This window comes from Oncorhynchus mykiss, chromosome 21 (assembly GCF_057628025.1).
Source record: "Oncorhynchus mykiss isolate SJ-2025 chromosome 21, ASM5762802v1, whole genome shotgun sequence".
In the NCBI taxonomy this organism is placed as follows: domain Eukaryota; kingdom Metazoa; phylum Chordata; class Actinopteri; order Salmoniformes; family Salmonidae; genus Oncorhynchus; species Oncorhynchus mykiss.
Window position 1 is genome coordinate 31,105,846 of NC_143042.1, and position 21,820 is coordinate 31,127,665.

Consider the following 21,820-nt stretch of genomic DNA (forward strand, 5'->3'; position numbering starts at 1 on the left):
GCTTTAAACTGTGGAATACCGCAGGGCAGCTGCCTTGGGCAACTTCTTTACTTAATATATACCAACGACCTTCCTTATGTCTTATCTGAAACTCAAGCTACTATATCTGCAGATGAAACTACAATATATTCAGCAAGATAATCAGTTCAACAGGTACACCAAGCTCTACAAGTAGATCTGGGAAATATCAGGGAGTGGGTTTGCTGGAACAAACTTGTTTTGAACGCCAAGAAAACATAGGTTATGTTGGTCTGTTCCACCAGGAAAAGGCCAACAGAATGGGATACAGTTAAGTATGGAGTGAGTACCAATTGAGTGTCAGAAACCAAACTACTAGGGGTCCAGCTAGACAACTGCTTTATCGTGGTCATCTCAAATAACTCAATGTAAAAAAATAATAATAATTACAACTGCATGCATGATCAGAAGGATAGCTAAATATTTACTGGGAAATATTCTTAAGCAAACAACCCAGGCATTAATTGGGAGTCAGGTGAACTACTGTTCTGTGGTCTGGGGAAATTCATCAGCAAGTGAAATTAGAAGGATGCAGACTGAACAGAACAAAGCAGCAAGGAGTGTTTTAAGGTTCCGATATGGTAATTCTGTTGTAGTCATGCACAATGCTCAATCAACAAGGTAATTGGAGAAAAAAAATGCTTATTTTATTTCACAATTTACACTATTTAAAACAGCCAAACTCCATTCACAATGGTATTCAGCTGGTAAGAGACAGTCATTCAGTAAATACTAGGAATAGATTGTCCACTATCTGTGTTAGACATAAAAGAAAAATAGGCAAAAGAACATTTCGATTCGGACCAATAAAGAAATTGAATCATTTATCTGAGCAAACCAGAAACATTTCAATAAATAATAAAAAAAACTTTAAACCATTTAAATATAATACATTGGAAGGTAGATGAAGGAATCAATCTATATTTTCAGACTCTTTAGAGTAATTATCTGGTCAATATGTCAGTTTGTAACAGTGTGTTATGTGAAAATGTGATCGTATTATAGCTTGTATTTTAATGTTTAAGGACTCTTGGAAGATTAGTCCAATTAAGGACTAAAAGAGATCCTAATGAAATAAAGGCTCTCCCTCACCAGGTTCCAACGAGACCCCGTCCAAGTCCATTGGTCAGATGAGACAGTTCCACTCCCACCACAACCTACTGAGTCTGGCCCAGCCCTCCAGTAGCTCCAGAGTCCACCCAGAGGACAGCCAACACCATGCCCAGGAACGGAGGATTCCGCTGGGCGAAGGTCTGAGCTTCACCCTGGGGGCTGCCTCATGCTCCAGCCTGGGAGGACAGGGGGAAAACAGTATCTGGGTGAGGCAGACACCCCAGGAGGAGAAAGAGAAACCCTCTCCTAGTCATACAAGTCATTTTTGGGACTTCTTCACAGGCAAGGGCTCAGGGTCTGAGACCATGGTATGACAGGATAGAACACTGGGGGGGGGGGGGTGGATTGGGACTAGAAATGGTTGGATTGGCCCACCATGCCTTTGTCTGGTCTGCCATATTGTCATTTCTGGGTGGCTGGGAGGTGGTTGGACCACGTTGAGGGACACTGATGTAGAGTAGTGTTTATACGTATTCATACGAGTGCAAACGTAGACCGCACACACATTGTTGTAACGTGTGAACTTATATTTTTTACTCTAGCGCCTATCCCCTTCCCCTCTATCCCTCAACTTATCCATGATCTCTCGTGATGCTACACTGAGCTCCATCCAAACAGCCAGAAAAAAAACATCAGTGGCTGTATCCTTTATGATCATCTATATTATGAACCCTCTGTTGGGTAACTGAACACTTAATGTTTGATACGGCTGAAGACCAAGGAGACGATGGGCAACACACTGTAAATACATCGTGTTTTAAACCGTGAAGACTATGGGCTCGATTCATATAAAGTTCTGCGTTGGAGCCTGATTGACATTTTAAAGACAACGTTCCCATGCTAGCCGAGACTGCATTCACGTTAACCGCTGCATATGTCGGCTCAATCGGGAAATTAATTCAATCCCAAGTGCTTTCTCGAATCTCATATATTGGGTTTGAAACATTGGTTGCCATGACAAAGGTGACATTTTTCATATGTACAGAAAAGTATATAAATCGTTCAATGCGTTTGCTTCATCTTCTGGTGAAAGGTCACCCCACACATCATTTCTGTCTGGAACTTATCACGCTTCACAGGACTATAGTAACTAACTACCGGGGACAATGTGGCCATGTATTCAATAACTAAAGAACTACCTGAGAATTAAATTGCACTTGAGGATTGAGACAACTTCTTATAGTAAACCTGTCCCTACCATGTAAATGCAGTATTGTCTGTTTTTTGCATGTATATAAAAAATGTAGGCTTGTGTGCATCCAGTCTCTGTATTTGTTCTGGACCTTGTTGAATTGCAGTATTGATATCCAACAAAAGACTTGTTCCATGAGGTGCTTGCTATCCTGTAAATATTAATCTCACTCTCGTACCATTAGACAGTATGTGCACATTTTTTTGGGGCAATACTTTTCTATACTTTGTAAACAAGCAAGCAATATCCCCTCAAGGTGTAGCTAGATTTCAAACTGTCTATTTTCTTACAGGTGTTTCTTGTATCTTGGAATGCATCTATGTACGAGATTTGAATTAAATGTACAATTGTTGCTTCGTTATCCTTTATTGAATCCAGTGGGGGTAAAACAGATTTAGAAACACAAAACAGGGTTGTTGATTCATAGCTTACTGAAGCAAGAAGTCCCTTGTGTAATGTTTGGGGAAATTCTGTATTTTTGGAATTTCACCTACTTTTCCATAAGACATGACCGTGTAGAACAGCAACAACCCCTAAGGGGAACAAAGCATCAGCTTTCCCAGTAAAGTTCTGTAAATGTTCTACTTAGAAAATGTAACAGAACCAGTGCACACATACAGAGAGAAAGAGACAGACACTTTTTCCATCTTAAACCAGTTATTTATTGGAGAAAGTTGAGACCAAAACCTTTTTCCCCCCAAACATACAAATTTTCACTGCATCTCATTTTCACTACATCTCACTTTGCACCCCAATAAACACTCCTCCCCTTCTCAAAGTGCACTTCAACTTAAATCACTTTACACAGAGCAGTGCCGGGTTCAATTCCTATTACATTCTTGGCGAGTTAAAGTAGTGAAATGGACATCTGTGGACAAATCCCCCATGGCAAATTCAGTTGACTGGGATTGAAATGAAATTACCACCCCAGGAAATGTTTCTAGGACAAGGGATTTTTCCTGATCAGGAAAAACATCCTGGTCGTAATTGAATATGATCAATCGTATAGACCTCTTATTTCAAGCAAGCAATTAATTATACTCCAATAACATCTTTATATTTACACATTTTCAATGTCTCCATCCCAAATGGCACCCTATTCCCTATGTAGTGCACTACTTTTGAACAGCACCCTATTCCCTATATAGTGCACTACTTTTGACAGCCCTATGGGCACTGGTCAAAAGTAGTGCACTACATAGGGAATAAGGTGACATTTGGGATAAACATTCTCTCAAATATAACCCCAAATAAATCACAACCCCATTCATCTCAGCTGCCTACACAAGAATGGTAGGTCTAAATTAGCAAAATATATAGAAAAAGTTAATAATAATACTTAAAATAAACTAACTTCAGACCCTAGTTTTAATTTGTTGTTCCCACCCGTGTCTTCTAAACCATCACTACCCCTCTCATCAAGTTTATGGAAGTATGGTGGTGTATGCGTCCCAAATGGTGCCCTTTTCCCTATGTAGTACAACACATAGGGAATGGGGTGCCATTTGGGACACAAATGGTATGTGTGTCAGTACGTACACAGAATTTCTTTAGAAGAAAAAGAACAGCCAACTCTCCTCGTGTCCTTCCCTTCGCCTAAACCGGGCACAGTCATTGGTTACGTGAGAAACCTTATCAGCGGCTGGGACATACAGAGGAGCAAAAATAGTTTCCAGCGCATCTTGAAATCGTTGTTCCTACAAATTTTGCTGTGGATTTTGAACGGTTGGAGTGATTACCACCTATAAAAGCTGTGCAGGGCTCGTTAGAAGGGAGAGTGATGAGTCTGCACAGAATAACTGAGGGAAATTAATCGATTCTCCACAAATGATCTTATATCATTGCTTGATGATCATCCCTGATGTTTTCTGGAACTTTACAATACCTTCCTGATGCATTTGTTTCGGATACCTCCAAGTGTCCAAAAATAGAGAATCAGATCATCAAATAGATTGACGGTCTGTTAATAGTATCTTAAATATCATGTATAGATCAATTTATTATAGCGTACTATTTTGGTGACCACCCCCTACCCCCATTCTCTGACGGGTGTGCGGCTCGCCCAGCGATTTTGTTTTACTAAAGTGTCTCCCTCTGAAATATTAGTAACTACCAATGATCTACACCGAGGTGAAAAGAACTGGACTGGTTAAACCAAATACCTAGAAATGGATAGAAAATGTTGCTGTCCCCTACCCAGGTTTTACACATCACTGCAGCTGAAGGAAAGGAGACGAGGTGAGGAAGCCACGTTAAGACTATTGATACGCACCCAGGAAGCAAAACGGGACACATTGCAGACCAGTGTAGTTTGTTAGTTACAGACGAAGCTGCTTTATCTAAACACCATTTCATGCAGCTAAAAAGGGAGACTCGGGGATATGACGTAGGTGCACAAAGCATAGTGGGTCGATTTCCGCAACTAAGAGCGCTGAGGCGCGAGGCTAAACATCTCGGCGTGAAGCAAACCCGTGCACAGTCGCAAATACTGCGTCTGACTCTGTGGGAGCGATGTCTTGCTCATCGCAAAATGTCGGCAGTGCTGTTCGTGGCAACATCATTTCACGGAGTCTACCTTTAACATTAGGCTGCATTACATGTCCCTCTGTCAGTTAGGCTGGAATACACACTATGGAAAGCTGTGTGACACCTGTTTCTCTGCACTGTGTCCAGCCATGCGTGTCCTGCGGCGTGTGCTCGCGATCACTCACTTCAAACACAAATCAACCCAAACGTGATAATTGGCTCTGTGTGTGTGTGTGTGTGTGCGTGCGTCAGTTGCACTGTCAGCAGCAAGAAAAGGGGTCAAACCACTGTTATACACACACACACCTCTGGTATGCCACACCTCACTTCACTCACCTACGACACACACCAAAGGTTAGGGAGTACAGAGACGCAGACAGACAGGGTAGAAGGAGTGTGCGTCCCAAATGGCACCCTATTCCTTACGTGCCCCGGTGAAAAGTAGTGCACGACAAAAGATACAGAGTTCCATTTGGGACTCACCCAGTGAGAGTTTAACCCTATAGGCTAGAAGAGTGTACTAGGTAAATACTCTAGATCGTAATAGCCTAAGTTCAATCATTAATGAGTTTAGCTCCCTCACCATCCAAACACGTTCTAAGTAGAGTAGCAAGTCACACAATCTAGCATTTAAAAAGGGCAATTCCTCCACTTTTCAACCTCATATCTCCAACATCATACCAGTGTGAACATATGCGAAAAGAGCAAATTTCCATGATCTCTGGTTAAAAAGACAAGGGGGGAAAAAAATCTTCTCTGTGACATCACAGGGTAGGATTAAAGTAATGCAAAAACACTTTTTAGCCTCGGTACTGGTACCAAGTTATTGTGTGTTTATTCCTCGTGTTATTATTTTTCTAAATCAGGTTCTCCTTTTTCTCCTCTCTGCATTGTCATAAAACAAACACATGTTACAGATATTTTGATCTAGCCAGAGGGAGGGCATTTTCTTGCTCCGCACTTCACTGCAAATCTCAAGAGTTAGGAAATGTATTTTACCGTTATTTAACTAGGCAAGTCATTTAAGAACAAATTCTTATTTTCAATGACGGCCTAGGAACAGTGGGTTAACTGCCTTCTTCAGGTTGCGGAACGACAGATCTGTACCTTGTCAGCTCGGTTTCTGCGTATCTTCCAGACAGAATTTTGGGAAAGTTACCAGAGTTCTGCAACTCTATACACAACGTAAAATGTTTTGTTTAAGTCCTTCACCAATGTCAACCTCATATTAGTAATTAGTTAACCCTGAAAACAAGCAGCACGTCTTAGACAGTTAGATTTGAGCTCGCAAAGGAATGGTTTATGCGTTAAAATATGAATTAATATATGGTTGCAGAGTATAGCCTAATAACACAAAATGGCACCCTATACCCACTAGGGCTCTGGACAAAGGTAGTGCACTATGTAGTGAATAAGGTGCCTAGGTCTCCAACTGGTGGGGTGTGTTTGAGATTTAAGAAAACTCTGGGCCTTAGTCAGACCACAGCTGAGTCCCTAGGAGACCTGGTCAAAAATAGCACAATATATGTTAGAGAATCAGGTGCCATTAAGACACAACCTATATATCTAGTACTGGTCAGGATTGGTGAAAACTCCAGGCCCTAAGTATGGGCCAACCAATAAGCAGCCAGTTTCGTACTGTATATTTCAAAACGGCAGACTGTCTTACATTCAACTTTAATACAGATCTCACTCTGGGCCTAGCTAACATAAACACCTCCCATGTCAGAGCGATGGATCAGGGCCTGTATTCATAAAGCTTCTCAGAGTAAGAGTGTTGATCTAGGATCAGATTTAAAAAGGCAAAACTGATCCTAGGTCAGCACTCCTGCTCTGGAGACATTTTATGAATAGTGGTCCTTAATCAATGTATCTTTCTGTTGAGAGTACAGGCTCTGTTCCAATACCTACACCAGCGTATTACTTAGAATGTATTGGGACTGCATACTTGGTATTGTGCTAGAATAGATATTGGGACAAAGCCTTTTAAAAAGAGTGAAGTTAGGTTTATTACCCCAACTGGCAGTGTAGCACATACTTAATATTATAAACCAAACAACCGCTATGTTTGGTTTACTTCTACGGTCAAAAAAAAATAAACAGGAAATGTTTGTATACCTCAGGCTCTGATTGGAAGTTTCATATCAGGTGACAGGAAGAGGAGCTAAATGTTGCAGCAGCCAATAAGGTTTATACTGCATTAAAGACGACACAAAAGAGGATGGATGGGTTATGTCCCAAATGACAGCCTACTCCATATATAGTGCTGTACTTATAGAGTGCAGTACATAGGGAATATGCTGCCATTTGAAGCACAGCCATTGACACCAGTGAGATACTTGCTTGCTTAGGAGACAGATATAAGATAAACATCTGGTTGGCAGGTTATTTGTAGTTGGTGGTGTAGTTTGCTGTTGTGGCCAGAGGGGGAAGTTAGAGAGCTTATATGCGTGTGTCCCTTTAAACAGATGGTAATATAGATGTGTAGCTTTCAGGATCTGAACCATGATATAATAAAACACTGCCAGATCTGGCCCGGTGAGCTGCAAAGGGACCAAACTCAACTCTCCACCCCACTCTCCAAACTAACAACAACTGGCAACAAAGTATTGAGAACATTCAAGAAATGGCAGATCCACTTTTCATCAATCCCAAATCCTGTTTAGCCCCTCTGAGTGGCACTAAATATGACAAGGACACCAATAATTGATGAAACACCAGTAAATGGCGCCACATCAGTAACGGCACACCATGTAAGCAGAGAGCTCGCCAAACTAACACACCATATATTTCTAATCTGCTGTCAAACCCCCCAAAAAAGACAACCAGGACGATGATGATGAAAAGGAGGAGAGGATGACGAAACATAACAATCCCCGGTACCTGCTCTTCGTTCTACGATGTCATATCAACTGATCAGTTGCTCAGGCATCGTTGGCTCCTGTCTGCTGAAGATCCTCCTCTATGCATCCTCTCGGCGCTCCACAGCTCCCGCTGTAAAGCCTGAATATTTAAAAACAGGTGGTGGGCTAGGCGGGGCCTGTGGCTGCCCAAGCCCCTCCCCTCTATGCTGAGTCCCAATCCCAATGGCCCGTTTCAGCCTTGGGCCGCTGCCATTTGCTGGTTCAGTCCCGGGACTGGTAGAACAGGATGTAACCTGACTCAGAGTTCTTAGAAATGTCAGACGTTAGACCGTAGAACTCCTCGATCGCCTGGGCGTCGATTTTCTATAAAGGAGGAGAAGAGTTTAAGGTTAGGCCGAATCTCAAAATTACACCCTACTATTCCCCATATAAATCGCAGAAACAAATCGGAAGTGTTTGTGTCTGTCACGACACAAACATATGGCGACAGAGTTCACAATATAGTGCGCTACTTTTGGCCCAGAGCCCTATCTTTTTACTGTGTTGTGTTACTTGTCATACACATTTTGGAAATATCTAAGAATATATGTTTGCGGTAGAACAAATGTGGATCCCCTCAGACGAAAGAGAGAATAAATCGGTAGTGCGTCGACCAGTTTGTGAGGGTAGAGTAGTGAGGCAACAATGTTTATTTGCAGTTCATTCCAATGTTGGTTTCCAGGAGAGAAAAAAAAAGGTACCTCTCCCTTTCTCCTGGAAACTGAAATCGGAGTGGACTGCGTGCGAGAGTGAGAGGAGGAAAAGAGGAAGAAGAATTTCAAAACAAACCCACAGCAGCCATGTCTACTCTTCTATCCCCTCCCATTCCAAGTTGCCCCTTAGCTACAGATCTAGGATCAGTTTCCCTTCTCCAAACCCCAACCGTAACACTAGAACAGCTAAAGCAGTAATTTGACTGCTCATGAATTTAAAAACAATTATTAGTGCCATTTTCAAAGTTGTAATTCGTTTTGAATGGTTTTCCCCCGTCGCCCCTCCTTCTCCCGACAGTTGAAGGTGTCCAGTTGATAACTGCCTTGAAACTTAACCTAAACATTTTTACACAAGGTATAACAGATTAAATAAATGAAGTTTAAAGGATGATGGGGGAGAATGTGTGAGTTGATGAGTGAGGGGGAGCAAACAATGCCAAACATTGTAAACATCAATTGGGAATGAAGAAGAGGGAGGCCCATTCTTTTGTATTGATCTGTTCTAATTATAAATATCTAAATTGCATGTATGCTATATCTAGGTCCCTATGAAAATCAGTTTTATTTTTTGGCTAATTCCATTATTTTTTCCAAAGTGCTGTTTTCCCCAGGTTTCTGTTTCCCCGTTTTTTTTAGGTTTACGCTCTCAAAAAACAACATATTTAATAGAAAAACAACCAAATTGGATATTTTAAATCCTCAACAATGCTTAAAACTACACAAGGAGACCACTTGAGGTCTGGAAGAAAAGAAAAATCAAAGAACTTTTCATTTATGAGTGTAGATATCCTTTAATTTAACTGCACACCAGCAAGAGACTCTTTGATTGGTGGGGTTTCTGTAGCATACATGTGATTGTAGAGTTTGCTAATACAAATTGCCACTGCATTGACGCAAACAATCATGATATCAAGTGGGCACTAGCTACTTTGTAGTTAACATTTATTAAGTGAGAAGGTTTTTAGGAAAGCCTTTCCATTTACCAGAAGACGCTATACAAAGTGCTAGACAAATGGGCATTCCTGCATTGCCTCTAAAGAAAGTTGAAGGAAAATGTGAATCACTGATGCATTTTGTTAATGTCTTATCAAATGTGGGCATATTAATAAAATGTTCTAATATCTTCAATAAATGTCTTTATATTGTTGAACCCCGCTTTAATGTCTGGATTCCGTGCTTCTGTCCACAACGCAGATTTTAATAGGGCCCAATATTTTTTATTTATTTTACCTTTATTTAAGGCAAGTCAGTTAAGAACAAATTCTTATTTTCAATGACGGCCTAGTGGTTTAACTGCCTGTTCAGGGGCAGAATGACAGATTTGTACCTTGTCAGCTCGGGGGTTTGAACTTGCAACCGGTTACTAGTCCAACGCTCTAACCACTAGGCTACCCTGCAGTCCACTGAATCGTATTAGTCTACACTTGCCTACTTGGGAGTACACAGCGAGAGAGTGTGTCATTTACAACGGTAAGAAGACAAACGGACGCACATGCTACCGCGTTCAAGCTGCTACAAAATCTGAATGAGAATGACTCCGATGGCGGGGAAGAAATGAATCATGACATCTGATGATTATTCTTCTGATTCTGAGCCTGACCTACACCTCCGAGGCCCAAGTGCAGAAAAGGGCGCACTGAACAGGTGTCGAAGCCACCACCAAATGAAACTGTGAGGCAGGGACAGAAGAGGGGATGGCACCATTTGGATAGAACAAGCTGATGACAATGCTACAGGTTGATTACCACAGAGAGCAGGCCCGACATATCAAGCAAAAAAACTACATCATCAACGCACTCACATTTTTTGTTTGTTTGTGTGACATGGGTATGCTCCAACTGATGCCATTGCATGTCACGAAGACGCTACAGTTGCAAAATTCCGGGAACTTACAATAGGATTCCGGATTTCCTGCTTATTCCGCAAACCTTCCAACCAGAATTTCAGGAAAAACAGAATTTCTTGAAAGTTCCCGGAGATTTGTAACCCTAGTAGATACACATGAAATCAGGAGCTGACAATAATTTAATAGTTTTGACTGCCGTCAATTTGACATTTCTATTAAATATAAGGCCATTATTGCCCATGTGCTGATTTTCACTATTTAACAAGCACACTTGGCGCTTAGAATGATGTGTAGGCTACTGATGTTGTCATTATTTGACCGTGCGTCTTGTTGAGCGTGCATCTTGGTGGATGGTGTAGTTTACATTTTGTTGCTGTTACCACGTTCCAAGACATATGCCCGTGAATGCATTTGTGGTTTATTATTTTTTTTACATAACCTACAGTACCAAACTAATGAAAACGCTATTGTGTTCATATTTTCAAGCATGGTGGTGGATGCATTACGCTATGGGTATGCTTGTCATCTGCAAGGACTAGGGAGGTTTTGGGGATAAAAAGAAACCACAGACAAAAATCCTAGAGGAAATCCTGGTTTCGTCTGCTTTCCAACAGACACATTCGTCTTTCTGCAGGACAATAACCTAAAAACACAAGGCCAAATCTATACTGGAGTTGCTTACCAAGACGACTTTGAATGTTCCCGAGTGGCCTAGTTACAGTTGCCTTAAAGCATCTTGAAAATGGCTGTCCAGCAATGATCAACAACCAACTTGACAGAGCTTGAAGAAAAAAATAAATAAAGGCCATATATTGTACAATGGCATAAAAATCTACGTTTTTTTGGGGGGGGGGGCTCACAATATACACAAAACTATGTGGACAACCCTTCAAATTAGTGGATTCGGCTATTTCAGCCACACCCGTTGCTGACAAGTGTATGAAATAGAGCACCCAGCCATGCAATCTCCATAGACAAACATTGGCGGAAGAACAGCCGTACTGAAGAGCTCGGTGACTTTCAACGTGGTACCGTCATAGGATGCCACCTTCCCAACATGTCAGTTTGTCAAATTTGCTGCTCATAAGAGTGGAACTGAGAAAAATAGATTTGATTTACCTTGGTTTCACAGTAACTTAATGCAGTTAACTGCTAACATGACGTCCATTTTATCCAAACCACAATAGAGGCAGGATACATGTATTTAATGTAGCAAAAATGACATAGCGCACTTTTGACCAAATGATTAGTTACTGCCTTTTTGCTTGATACGGTAGTCTAATAAATGGATTTCAATTGTCTGATTACCTTCTATGAACTGTAACTCGGTAAGTGTTGCGTTTATATATTTTTTCAGTATAGAAAGGAAAATGAACGTGCTTATGCGAGAAATGTTAGTGCAGCGTATCGCATGGATTCGTTCTCCAATCAAACCAAATAGTTTCAAAGTAAAACATATCGTTCCTGTATTACATCGGAGCCGACGTATCAAGATACGTATGGAATTGTCTTGAAAGGGAACGATGCACATCCCCAATTAAATGTATTAACCTGTTAGAATGTTTGCAGTCAGAATGATTAGCTTGAAGGGGCTCCCTCGAAGCCCAGCAGTTCTAGTGTTAAAGAGATAATTTGACATTTTGGCAATTTTTCTACTTACCCAGAGTCAGATTAACTCATGGATACCCTTTTAATGTCTCCATGTGCAGTTTCAAGGTATTTTCTGGAGCCATTGTAACTAGTATAAGCTCATGACTGGACATCTAGACGGACTATGGGTAAGTAGAAAAAAGGGCTTAACTGCCAAAAGGTCTAACTATCCCTTTAACCATTAGACAGTAAACCCCACAGCTGATCTGAGACCAGTGTCTTTCCAAGCCCAGTGGAAACTTCATCACTCAGCCAGGTTCTGCTCATCCACCAGATGTTACAATGGGACTCTTTCCATAGCGGAAAAAGCCTAGACACTGATCAAAGATCAGTTTTGCATTGTTCCACTCTAATGGTCACGCTAGGTAAACTGAGTGTATGCTGATTCTAGATCTGTGCCTGTGGAAAGTGTCTACCCGGAGTGGAAAAAGCAGGCCCCTCGATTGCTATAACATACCTCTACACTGTGGGTACATTTGAAACAGGGCCACATACTACTACCGTGTGGACTCATTCCCTGAATGTGATCTGGTCTGAAAGCATTTCAACAGACGCAGTAGGCCTACTCGACTTTCAAGTATTTCATAGTGTGTGCTGTGCATTGTTTTAATGCATTCTCATTACCTGAGAAAAGCAGGTTGATTATGGTGAGTGTGAGAGAGAGGACAGAGAAAGCTAGACTACCATGCACGGGCAGAAAGATCCCCCCCCCACCTTCGGCTCATCCTACTAACTTATCTAAAACTGGTGTTTCCAGTCTGTCTCCCACTCCCTATTCATAAAGATTCCACATTATTAACAGAGCCACCTGGAGCTATCTGGGTCGACCGAAGTGGAGCAAGGATGGAATTCCAGACAACATTGGAAGCGAGTAGGGATCAGACCTGGGTTCAAATACTTTTAGCGTTTGCTCTAGCCTGCCTGGAGTGCCAGATGTTCGGTGTTTACACTCCCTCCGAGTATTTCATTGGTTATATTGAGGCAGGCAAGATCAATTAAGCACAGACACAAATATTTTAAATGACTGCAAATCATATTTGAACCCAGGTCTGGTATGTAGTAGGGGGATGGACTGGAATGCAGCTTGGATTAAGTCTCGTCTCTGATGGGTCTCTATGGATGCTGTGAATGAGTGAGTAAAATCAAACTACCAGTTTATACCATATAAATAGATGGTGTCATTTGTTGACAACAGGTCGTTATTGGAGGCATTTATTGGGAATTTGCGAGAACCTACAGTTCATTTAGCCTTTCTGTTTTGCCCGTCTCCAGCTTTCATACCGTATTGCAACTAAAAACTGTCTTTGAAAACACAGCTGGCGTGTTTGAGGGCCCCATGTACCACAGCCGATCAGCATCTCACTCTTCTCTTAAAACATACGGAATATAGACTAATTGAAGGAAAACAACCCTTAGAATATAAAGAGAAGAGTTATCACTAGAAAATAATATATAGAGTATAGACAAGCTCTACTTACCTCTACTATGTCGTCATCAAACAAGAGCCAGAATCCATGACTCTTCACTATGGTGATGTAATGACCACGATTTGGACCACTGGAGAGGAGGGGAACATAGATATACACGTTATAGACAGGAGGTACAACTAAAAGACTATGCTGAGAAGAGAGAGATGGACAGAAACAGTGAAATATTGAAAAGGTGACAGACAAGGGGAGAGCCGAGAGAGAAACAGTCTACAAAAAAAAACAGACACACACAGATCTCTGGCACAATCTGAGCGAGCGACCACACAGTCTCTCTCTCTATCTCTTTACCTTCCACAGTGGACGACCACGGCGACCAGATCGTACATGCGGTCGGGGTTGGTGGCGTCTCCTGAGGTGTTGAAGAGGCGGAGCTCCAGGGGGAAGACGACGCGATAGGACAACTTGGTGTAGCGATGCAACTGGTCCATGTATTTAAACCTCTTCAGGTGTAACGCCAGGATCATAGGGAGCTTCTTCACACGCATCCTAATCATAATAAAGAACATCATAATATATGATATAAAGGGGGAAGGAGTACGGTTAAAGCTCCAACGTAGCCGTTTTTTAAATCTCAATAACAAATCATTTCTGGGTAAAATAAAAATGAGCTTTTATAGGCAGAGAGGTTTGGAACACTTAAGCAATAAGGCACAAGAGGCAGTGCTGTATCATGAATACGGTCAAAGGTCAATGGCATTGTCTGGCCCGAAGCGACAGCGTCATTTACTTGGATATGTCCATGATAACGATGTTGATGCTTGATTTTGCCTGGCTCAAATTTTTTTTGTCTCATCTTGTCTGGGGACCATTCAATCTCCATGTATGGTACAGAGATCGACACTCAAAAGTAAAGCATTGTTTCCGAGTCTAGACAGGGAGACTTATATTAACCTCGCTGTACCAAACTAAATGCTAGGATGTAAGCAAGGGGAAATAATGTGGGATAAACACAAGAGATGATTCAGACAGCAACATGAGATTCTTATGGCGGCAGAGTGATAATTTTCAGATGGAACTGTTAGCAGGCATAGCGTGCCTGTGACTGCCAATAGAGCACGGCTTGGAATGCTGCTTGTCCAATCAGCATCCAAACAATGAGTTGTATAATCTTTCTTATTGGTCTGCTAACTAATTTACCACATGGTGATGTCAACATGGAATGGAAAAACTCCCTCTCACCAAAACAGACTGAAATTTCAGGTGGTCTTTTCAAAAAGCTCTTAAACTAAAAGAGCATTATTGAAATTTTCACAAAGTATTATTCCCACCTCAGTGGGGAAACATTAAAACATAGGATTTTTGTTTTGTTTTTTTTGACTGCACTGGGCCTTTAATGTTAGTATTTAAACCTCTTTAGCTGTATCACCAGCAAGCTTCGATCCGGTCTACTAATCACCTACTTACTTACTGTATGTTTGCGCCAACTGCCATTTAAATGCACTTTTTGGCCACGTTTTTCAGAGACCAGCCAGCTCACCTTTTCTGTGCTTCCTGTTTACTCCGACACTGTTCACAGTAGTACTTGTATTCACTACATAGTGTCTCAGTGTTGCTGAAACCCCTGTGGAGAGAAAAGACGACGGAAACACACACAGATGAGTTCTGGAGCATCCACAAGGTGATGTCATTTGGCACATGTATAACTTTTTCATAACGCTTCCTCCTAGTCGGCCCTACTGAACTCTTCAGTTTTTCCTCCATCCATTCATTCATTTATATTTTCCTCTCTCTTATTTACCTCTATCCCTTTCTCCATCCCCACAGTGTCTCTCTCTCTGGCAGTACACACACACACACACACCTACCTAAGACAGTGCGTGATGGAGGTGTTCTGCTCCACGTCGACAGACAGGTCCAGGAAGTCCTCATCTTTACTGCTCACCTGGACAAGAACTACATTGGTGACATCTACCTCTGTTTAAACACTGTTCAGTAATAGGAAACTGGCATAACTTACAGCTCCTGGCCCCATTCCTCTCCTTCATTTAAAAAACAACGACAGTCTCCATTTTGAATCTGCCTTTACCATTACAATAGTGTCGGCATTAACAGCCTCCATCTTGGATCTCCCTCCACTTACAGCTTCACAGTTGAGGCAACGCGTCTCGTTGGTCAGGGTGCCCTGGAAGATCTCATGGACCCAGGTCTGCTGTATCTTCTCCCCTTCCTCTCCCTCTCCTCCTCCTGTCCCGCTGCTCCCCCCACCTCCTCCGTTCTGCACCAGTTTTCCGTTCTGCTGTCGCTCCTGGCCCTTCTCCTCCTGGAGCAGGTCAGCGATAGTGTTGAGGAGGTAGTTGAGGAACTCATGGGCATCTTGCTGCATGTAGTTGTCAAACAGCTCTGGAGGGAGGGAGAGGATAGAGAAAGAGGGGATGATGGAAGAGTAATGAGCTGTCTAAAGTTGCTACATTTTCTCCAATCTCCATCTATCCTTTCTTTTTCAGGAGTGAGATTAACTTGTTTTTCTCCTTTGCACTCCTTCTCACCATTCTCCTTCCTCAGACGGGAGATGAACTTCTTGGGAGGGATGACGCCGACCTTCTTCTTTTGTGTAGCGATGCTGTTGAACAGGACATGTTGCCATGAGTTAAAGAAAATTGTAACTAAGTTCCAATTGTAATGTTTTCCCCCATTTCTGATCTATTTTTGGTTCCAAAAACCATTTCATGTGTTTATGCAAGAGTCTACGAGTGGGGCACATTCTCTCCCCTTTACCTGTTGAAGAGGTCAGACAGACAGGTGAGCAGGGACTCTTTACGTCTGGGCTGGACCTTGTAGGCCAAGACCTTTTCCCTAAAAGGACGGCAGAAGTAGAGGGCCTGCAGCACCGAGTTACAGTAGCAGGTGTTCCCAAACTAGAGGAGAGGAGAGAGGGAGAAGACAAGACGAAAGGAGAGGAGAGAGTGAGGAGAGAGAGAGAGAGAGGTAGAAGTGTGAGAACATTTGATAAGTCTTGTGTTTTGATAGTTGGAAAAAGGTAATTCAATCTTGATTCAAAAGCAAACACACTAACACTGAAATCCATGGTACTGTAGCTATGGTTATATATTGTGTTTGTGCAGGTGCATGCTGGGAAACTTACAGTTGAAGTCGGAAGTTTACATAGACTTATGTTGGAGTCATTAAACTCGTTTTTCAACCACTCCACAAATGTATAGTTAACAAACTATAGTTTTGGCAAGTCATGGCAAGACATGTAATTTTTCCAACAATTGTTTACAGACAGATTATTTCACTTATAATTAATTAACTGTATCACAATTCCAGTGGGTCAGAAGTTTACATACACTAAGTACACTTGTGTGCCTTTTTTTTTTTTTTTTTTTTTTTTACCCCTTTTTCTCCCCAATTTCGTGGTATCCAATTGTTGTAGTAGCTACTATCTTGTCTCATCGCTACAACACCCGTACGGGCTCGGGAGAGACGAAGGTTGAAAGTCGTGCGTCCTCCGATACACAACCCAACCAAGCCGCAGTGCTTCTTAACACAGCGCACATCCAACCCGGAAGCCAGCCGCACCAATGCGCCAGAGGAAACACTGTGCACCTGGCCACCTTGGTTAGCGCACACTGCGCCCAGCCCGCCACAGGAGTCGCTGGTGCGCGAAGGACACCCCTACCGACCAAGCCCTCCATAACCCGGGCGACGCTAGGCCAATTGTGCGTCGCCCCACGGACCTCCCGGTCGCGGCCGGTTACGACAGAGCCTGGGCGCGAACCCAGACTCTGATGGCACAGCTGGCGCTGCAGTACAGCGCCCTTAACCACTGCGCCACCCGGGAGGCCAGTTTACTGTGCCTTTAAACAGCATGGAAATTCCAGAAAATTATGTCATGGCTTTAGAAGCTTCTGATAGGCTAATTGACATCATTTGAGTCAATTGGAGGTGTACCTGTGGATGTAGTTCAAGGCCTACCTTCAAACTCAGTGCCTCTTTCCTTGACATCATGGGAAAATCAAAAGAAATCAGCCAAGACAGCAGAAAAAGGTGTAGACCTCCACAAGTCTGGTTCATCCTTGGGAGCAATTTCCAAATGTCTGAAGGTACAATGTTCATCTATACAAACAATAGTACCACGCAGCCGTCATACCGCTCAGGAAGGAGATGTGTTCTATCTGCTAGAGATTAACGTACTTTGGTGCGAAAAGCGCAAATCAATCCCAGAACAGCAGCAACGGACCTTGTGAAGATGCTGGAGGAAACAGGTTCAAAAGTATCTATATCCACAGTAAAACAAGTCCTATATCGACATAACCTGAAACGCCGCTCAGCAAGGAAGAAGCCACTGTTCCAAAACCGCCTTAATTAAAAAAGTCAGACTACGGGCACATGGGGACAACCATGAAGCACAGGGGTGGCAGCATCATGTTGTGGGGGTGCTTTGCTGCAGGAGGGACTGGTGCACTTCACAAAATAGATGGCATCATGAGAAGGAAAATTGTGGATATATTGAAGTAACATCTCAAGACATTAGTCAAGAAGTTAAAGCTTGGTTGCAAATGGGTCTTCCCGAATGGACAATGACCCCAAGCATACTTCCAAAGTTGTGGCAAAATGGCTTAATGACAACAAAGTCAAGATATTAGAGTGGCCATCACAAAGCCCTGACCTCAATCCTATAGAATATTTGTGGGCAGAACTGAAAAAGCATGTGCGAGCAAGAATGCCTACAAACCTGACTCAGTTACACTGGCTCTATCAGGAGGAATGGGCCAAAATTCACCCAACTTATTTTTGGGAGCTTGTAGAAGGATACCCAAAACATTTGACCCGAGTTAACCCATTTGAAGGCAATGCTACCAAACACTAATTGAGTGCATGTAAACTTCTGACCCACTGGGAATGTGATGAAAAAAATAAAAGCTGAAATAAATCTCTACTATTATTCTGACATTTCACATTCTTAAAATAAAGTGGTGATCCTAACTGACCTAAGACAGGGAATTTTTACTAGAATTAAATGCCAGGAATTGTGAAAAAAATGAGTTTAACTGTATTTGGCTAAGGTGTATGTAAACTTCCGACTTCAACTGTACATTGACCAACAGCTATGGTTTATATTGTTGAGTGGGCACTTACGTTGACCAATCCAAAGTAGTGTTCATTAACTGGAAACTGTTCCGGTCCGATCTCCTTCTCCAAAGCTGAGGCATTGGCGCCCTGGAAAGCAAAGTATTGAATTTATATAGTGTCTGCCAAATGACCATCTATCGTCCAGAGTGACTTACAAATCAGTAAGAGTCAACGAACCATGTATTCTAGCCAAGAGTGCCAATAATATCCACACTGGAATACTTTTTAGTATGCTCTAATAACTTTTCATGCAGTATGAATATTGTGATATAGCCTAGTTAGATTGGCTATAGGCCTGCCCTCACACTATTTCATATGCTTGGCTTCTAGCATATCATGTAGCAGGTCTACTAGTATTAATATTGGGATATAGCCTAGTTAGATTGACTGAAGGCCTGCCCAACACACTGCTTGGACTGTATGCTCACCAATCCCATTTGACCCCTGGGTCTGGTACGTATCATTATGTAATGATTTTACACGGTATCAAGTGCACAGTCTGCCCGAGACCTGTCCAGTATCATCTTGGGACAGAAGGTGTGGTCCTCCTAGTCCTTGTCCATGATTACACATTTATGAATTCATTATGGTGCTCTGTCATCATATAAGAATGACCACTGCTGACTGAAATAACTAAAAAGGTGTGTGTGTCTCATGTGTGAGATGTTCCCATACGATACAACTGATCTACAAGACGCAGACAGAAGATGCTGGTGAACTGACTAGCTAACCCCTGTGAATGAAAACCAAAGGCTATGAATATGACTAGCAGTAGCAGGGCTTAAACACACTCAGCACACATTTTTTATTTAAAGGCTGCGTGAAAGATTTCTCCCTGACATCTGGGGTGCATTCATTACGTCTTGCAAACTGTTTAAGAACCAAATAAGAGTAAATTGAAAGAAACGGGGAGGAACTAATGATGTATATATGCACATCACTGGGAGAGAACTAACTGAATTTGTCCAATAGAAACTCTCAAAAAGTTATCCGTTTGGAGTAAAAGGCCTCTGTTGCAAAAGGTTGTGCAACAGACAAAATGCTTTGTTACAGAATCGCCATAATGAAAACACCCCAGCCATTCATCTCAACTAGCTGTTGGTCTGATAAAAGCTTGGTGCAGCGGCAGAGGGATGAAATGCGGGTTCAAAATCAATCTGTCACCGGATAATGCACTTCTTTATCAGCGACTGGTAGGCTAAGTAGATAACCTGTCACTTGTCAATGTGGGGATCCGTAAGAGTAAGATTATGTCACACAGGGTGGCACGTTCCCTGACATTTTTTATGTTTTGGCAGAGGGACAGGTGAGGAAATTGGTTGAGTTGCATTTCAGGTGGAGCATCTCTCCGGGAATTACTGAATGACACAGCCAGAGTTCTTTCAATCCATAGAATTCAGTTACTGCTGATCGCTACACAACAAACCATTGAAGCCCAAGCTAACGTTAGCTAGCTAACAAGCACTGACCTCTGCAACTTCATTGCTGCCTTGAGGTATATGAAAACGAAACATCTAGAGCGAGATTAGCAGAACACAACTAACTCACTATGTAGGTAGTTAACTTGCCAGATAAATGTTGCTGGCAAGCATCTATTCAGTAGCTGGCTAATATTTTAGTTACCTTAATGTAGCTAGCTAGTTTAAGTTGAAAGGTTGACCAATATGATTTCGCTAGCTAATGTTAGTAGCATAAAATAATTTATCAAATAAAACGCCTAAGATGACAGCGAAAGCAACACAACTACCTAAGTTAGTTAGCAAGACAAGTAACGTAAAATTTAGCTAACTCTGTCAACACTTTGTGGATTTGATAAAACTAGCATTAGCTTGTGGCTAGGCTAACGTTATATGCTAACTAGTTAGCTGGCTCTTATTTGCTAACTAGCTAAAGTTAGCTACCCCTGTTGATCCACCCATATCTAAAGACCGTGCAGTCAAGTGATACTTTACCTTCTTGAAACCCAACAACTAAACGCATCAATAACGGCCACCTATGTTTGCTTCTCTAGAGAGATGTGCCTAGCTAGCTAACCAACTTCCTGGAAAACCTCAGTCATGTCCTGTTCGACAGGTTAGCTAGCATTAGCCAACTAGCTAGTCACATAGAAAATAACGGATTTTAAACATAAAAAAAAATACCGTACCATCGTACAAATCGAGGCGATCTTTCGGACTGTCATCAGTATTTCCATCCGTCTGTCGCCATATTGGACCGAACCCCAATTTGAAAACGTTGACAGCCGCTGGGGCTGTTTGAGTTCAGGGGAGCCCTTTTTGCACCGTCCAGTTTGGGGACGAGGGAGTGTTGATGCACGGCTCTGACTCTGTACTGTTTCCTCTCAGGCCAGCTTCGTGGCGAGAACGAGGCTCGCAGAGAAAGTACACGCGCACACACGTTTGTGCACTAGCACTGGGTGGATTATAATTGACTGGTCGCTGCGCAGATAATACACCGAAGCAGGCTAAATCGTAGCCTATGCAACTCACTCTCAGGATGTGTCATAGATCAGTCATGCACGAATGCAGATCTAAGAATGCATGGACATAGAGAGGCAAAACCGTTAAACGACGTGGAACTGTCCTGGTTGAACTAAATTAGGGACAGATCGCAATTTATTCGAGGGGAGAAGTGGTCCAAAACAGGGGAGGGTTGTGAAACTTGTTATTTGCTTTGGGGAGGGTTGTGCGTTTTTTTTATTGGGCACAGGGGAGGGTAGTGCCTATTTTTTCCTGCTTAACATTTGCTCTTTTGCAGGTTTTACTACAGCATTTCTTCCATCCTAGCCACATTTTCTCATCTGCTTGCATGCGCCACCCCTATATCAAGGATGTTTTGGTACTTCCCTTATGCACTACTCTTTTGTGTGCACATTTTTTACTACAGGTCAGTATAATCTACCAGTCTAAGGTCTATCCTGCCCTCTATCCACCATTCATGGTGACAATAGGCTGACTAGCAATCATAACACACATAAAAGCGTTCCAAGCTGCATCAATTTGAATCGATAAGAACCAATAGGAATAGCTGATAGGCAGCAGACAGGCCAGGTGCATCATTGTGCATGAAAGAGCAGTGAAGACATCAAACACACAGCTCAAAACCTTACACAGCTCCCCTATTGATCTTGTTTAGAAACAATACAATTATCCTACCTAGACTATAATAGTAGTATACACAACACCACAATGCAATTATTGTTTTCAAGTGAGTACAACATTCTACTCTAGGCCGCAGTGAAAATGTCATTTGAATAATGGCGCAAAAGTCCTGTGATTTGACTGTTTAATTCGATT

The 21,820-nt window shown here is 42.2% G+C and overlaps 2 protein-coding genes across 4 annotated transcripts in view; one reads left to right on the top strand and one right to left on the bottom strand.

Annotated features, from left to right (window-relative positions):
* arhgap36 (Rho GTPase activating protein 36) overlaps nucleotides 1-2,675 on the top strand; it is a 94,869-nt gene extending 92,194 nt beyond the window's left edge. For all 3 annotated transcript variants that reach the window (XM_036957753.2, XM_036957755.2, XM_036957754.2), the window contains one exon: nucleotides 1,114-2,675. In XM_036957753.2, the coding sequence (XP_036813648.1) occupies nucleotides 1,114-1,445 (332 nt within the window). In that variant the 3' untranslated portion in view covers nucleotides 1,446-2,675. The remainder of the gene's footprint in view (nucleotides 1-1,113) is intronic.
* A 286-nt stretch (nucleotides 2,676-2,961) lies between these two features.
* On the bottom strand, nucleotides 2,962-21,118 carry usp12b (ubiquitin specific peptidase 12b). The gene is made up of 10 exons (XM_021577607.3): nucleotides 20,671-21,118; nucleotides 18,531-18,611; nucleotides 16,167-16,306; nucleotides 15,938-16,011; nucleotides 15,532-15,791; nucleotides 15,257-15,333; nucleotides 14,929-15,012; nucleotides 13,740-13,937; nucleotides 13,440-13,518; nucleotides 2,962-8,076 (listed from the first exon to the last, which is right to left on the bottom strand). The coding sequence occupies exons 1-10, from the start codon at nucleotides 20,716-20,718 to the stop codon at nucleotides 7,975-7,977; spliced, it is 1,143 nt and encodes a 380-aa protein (XP_021433282.1). The 5' UTR covers nucleotides 20,719-21,118; the 3' UTR covers nucleotides 2,962-7,974.
* Nucleotides 21,119-21,820: the final 702 nt, after the last annotated feature.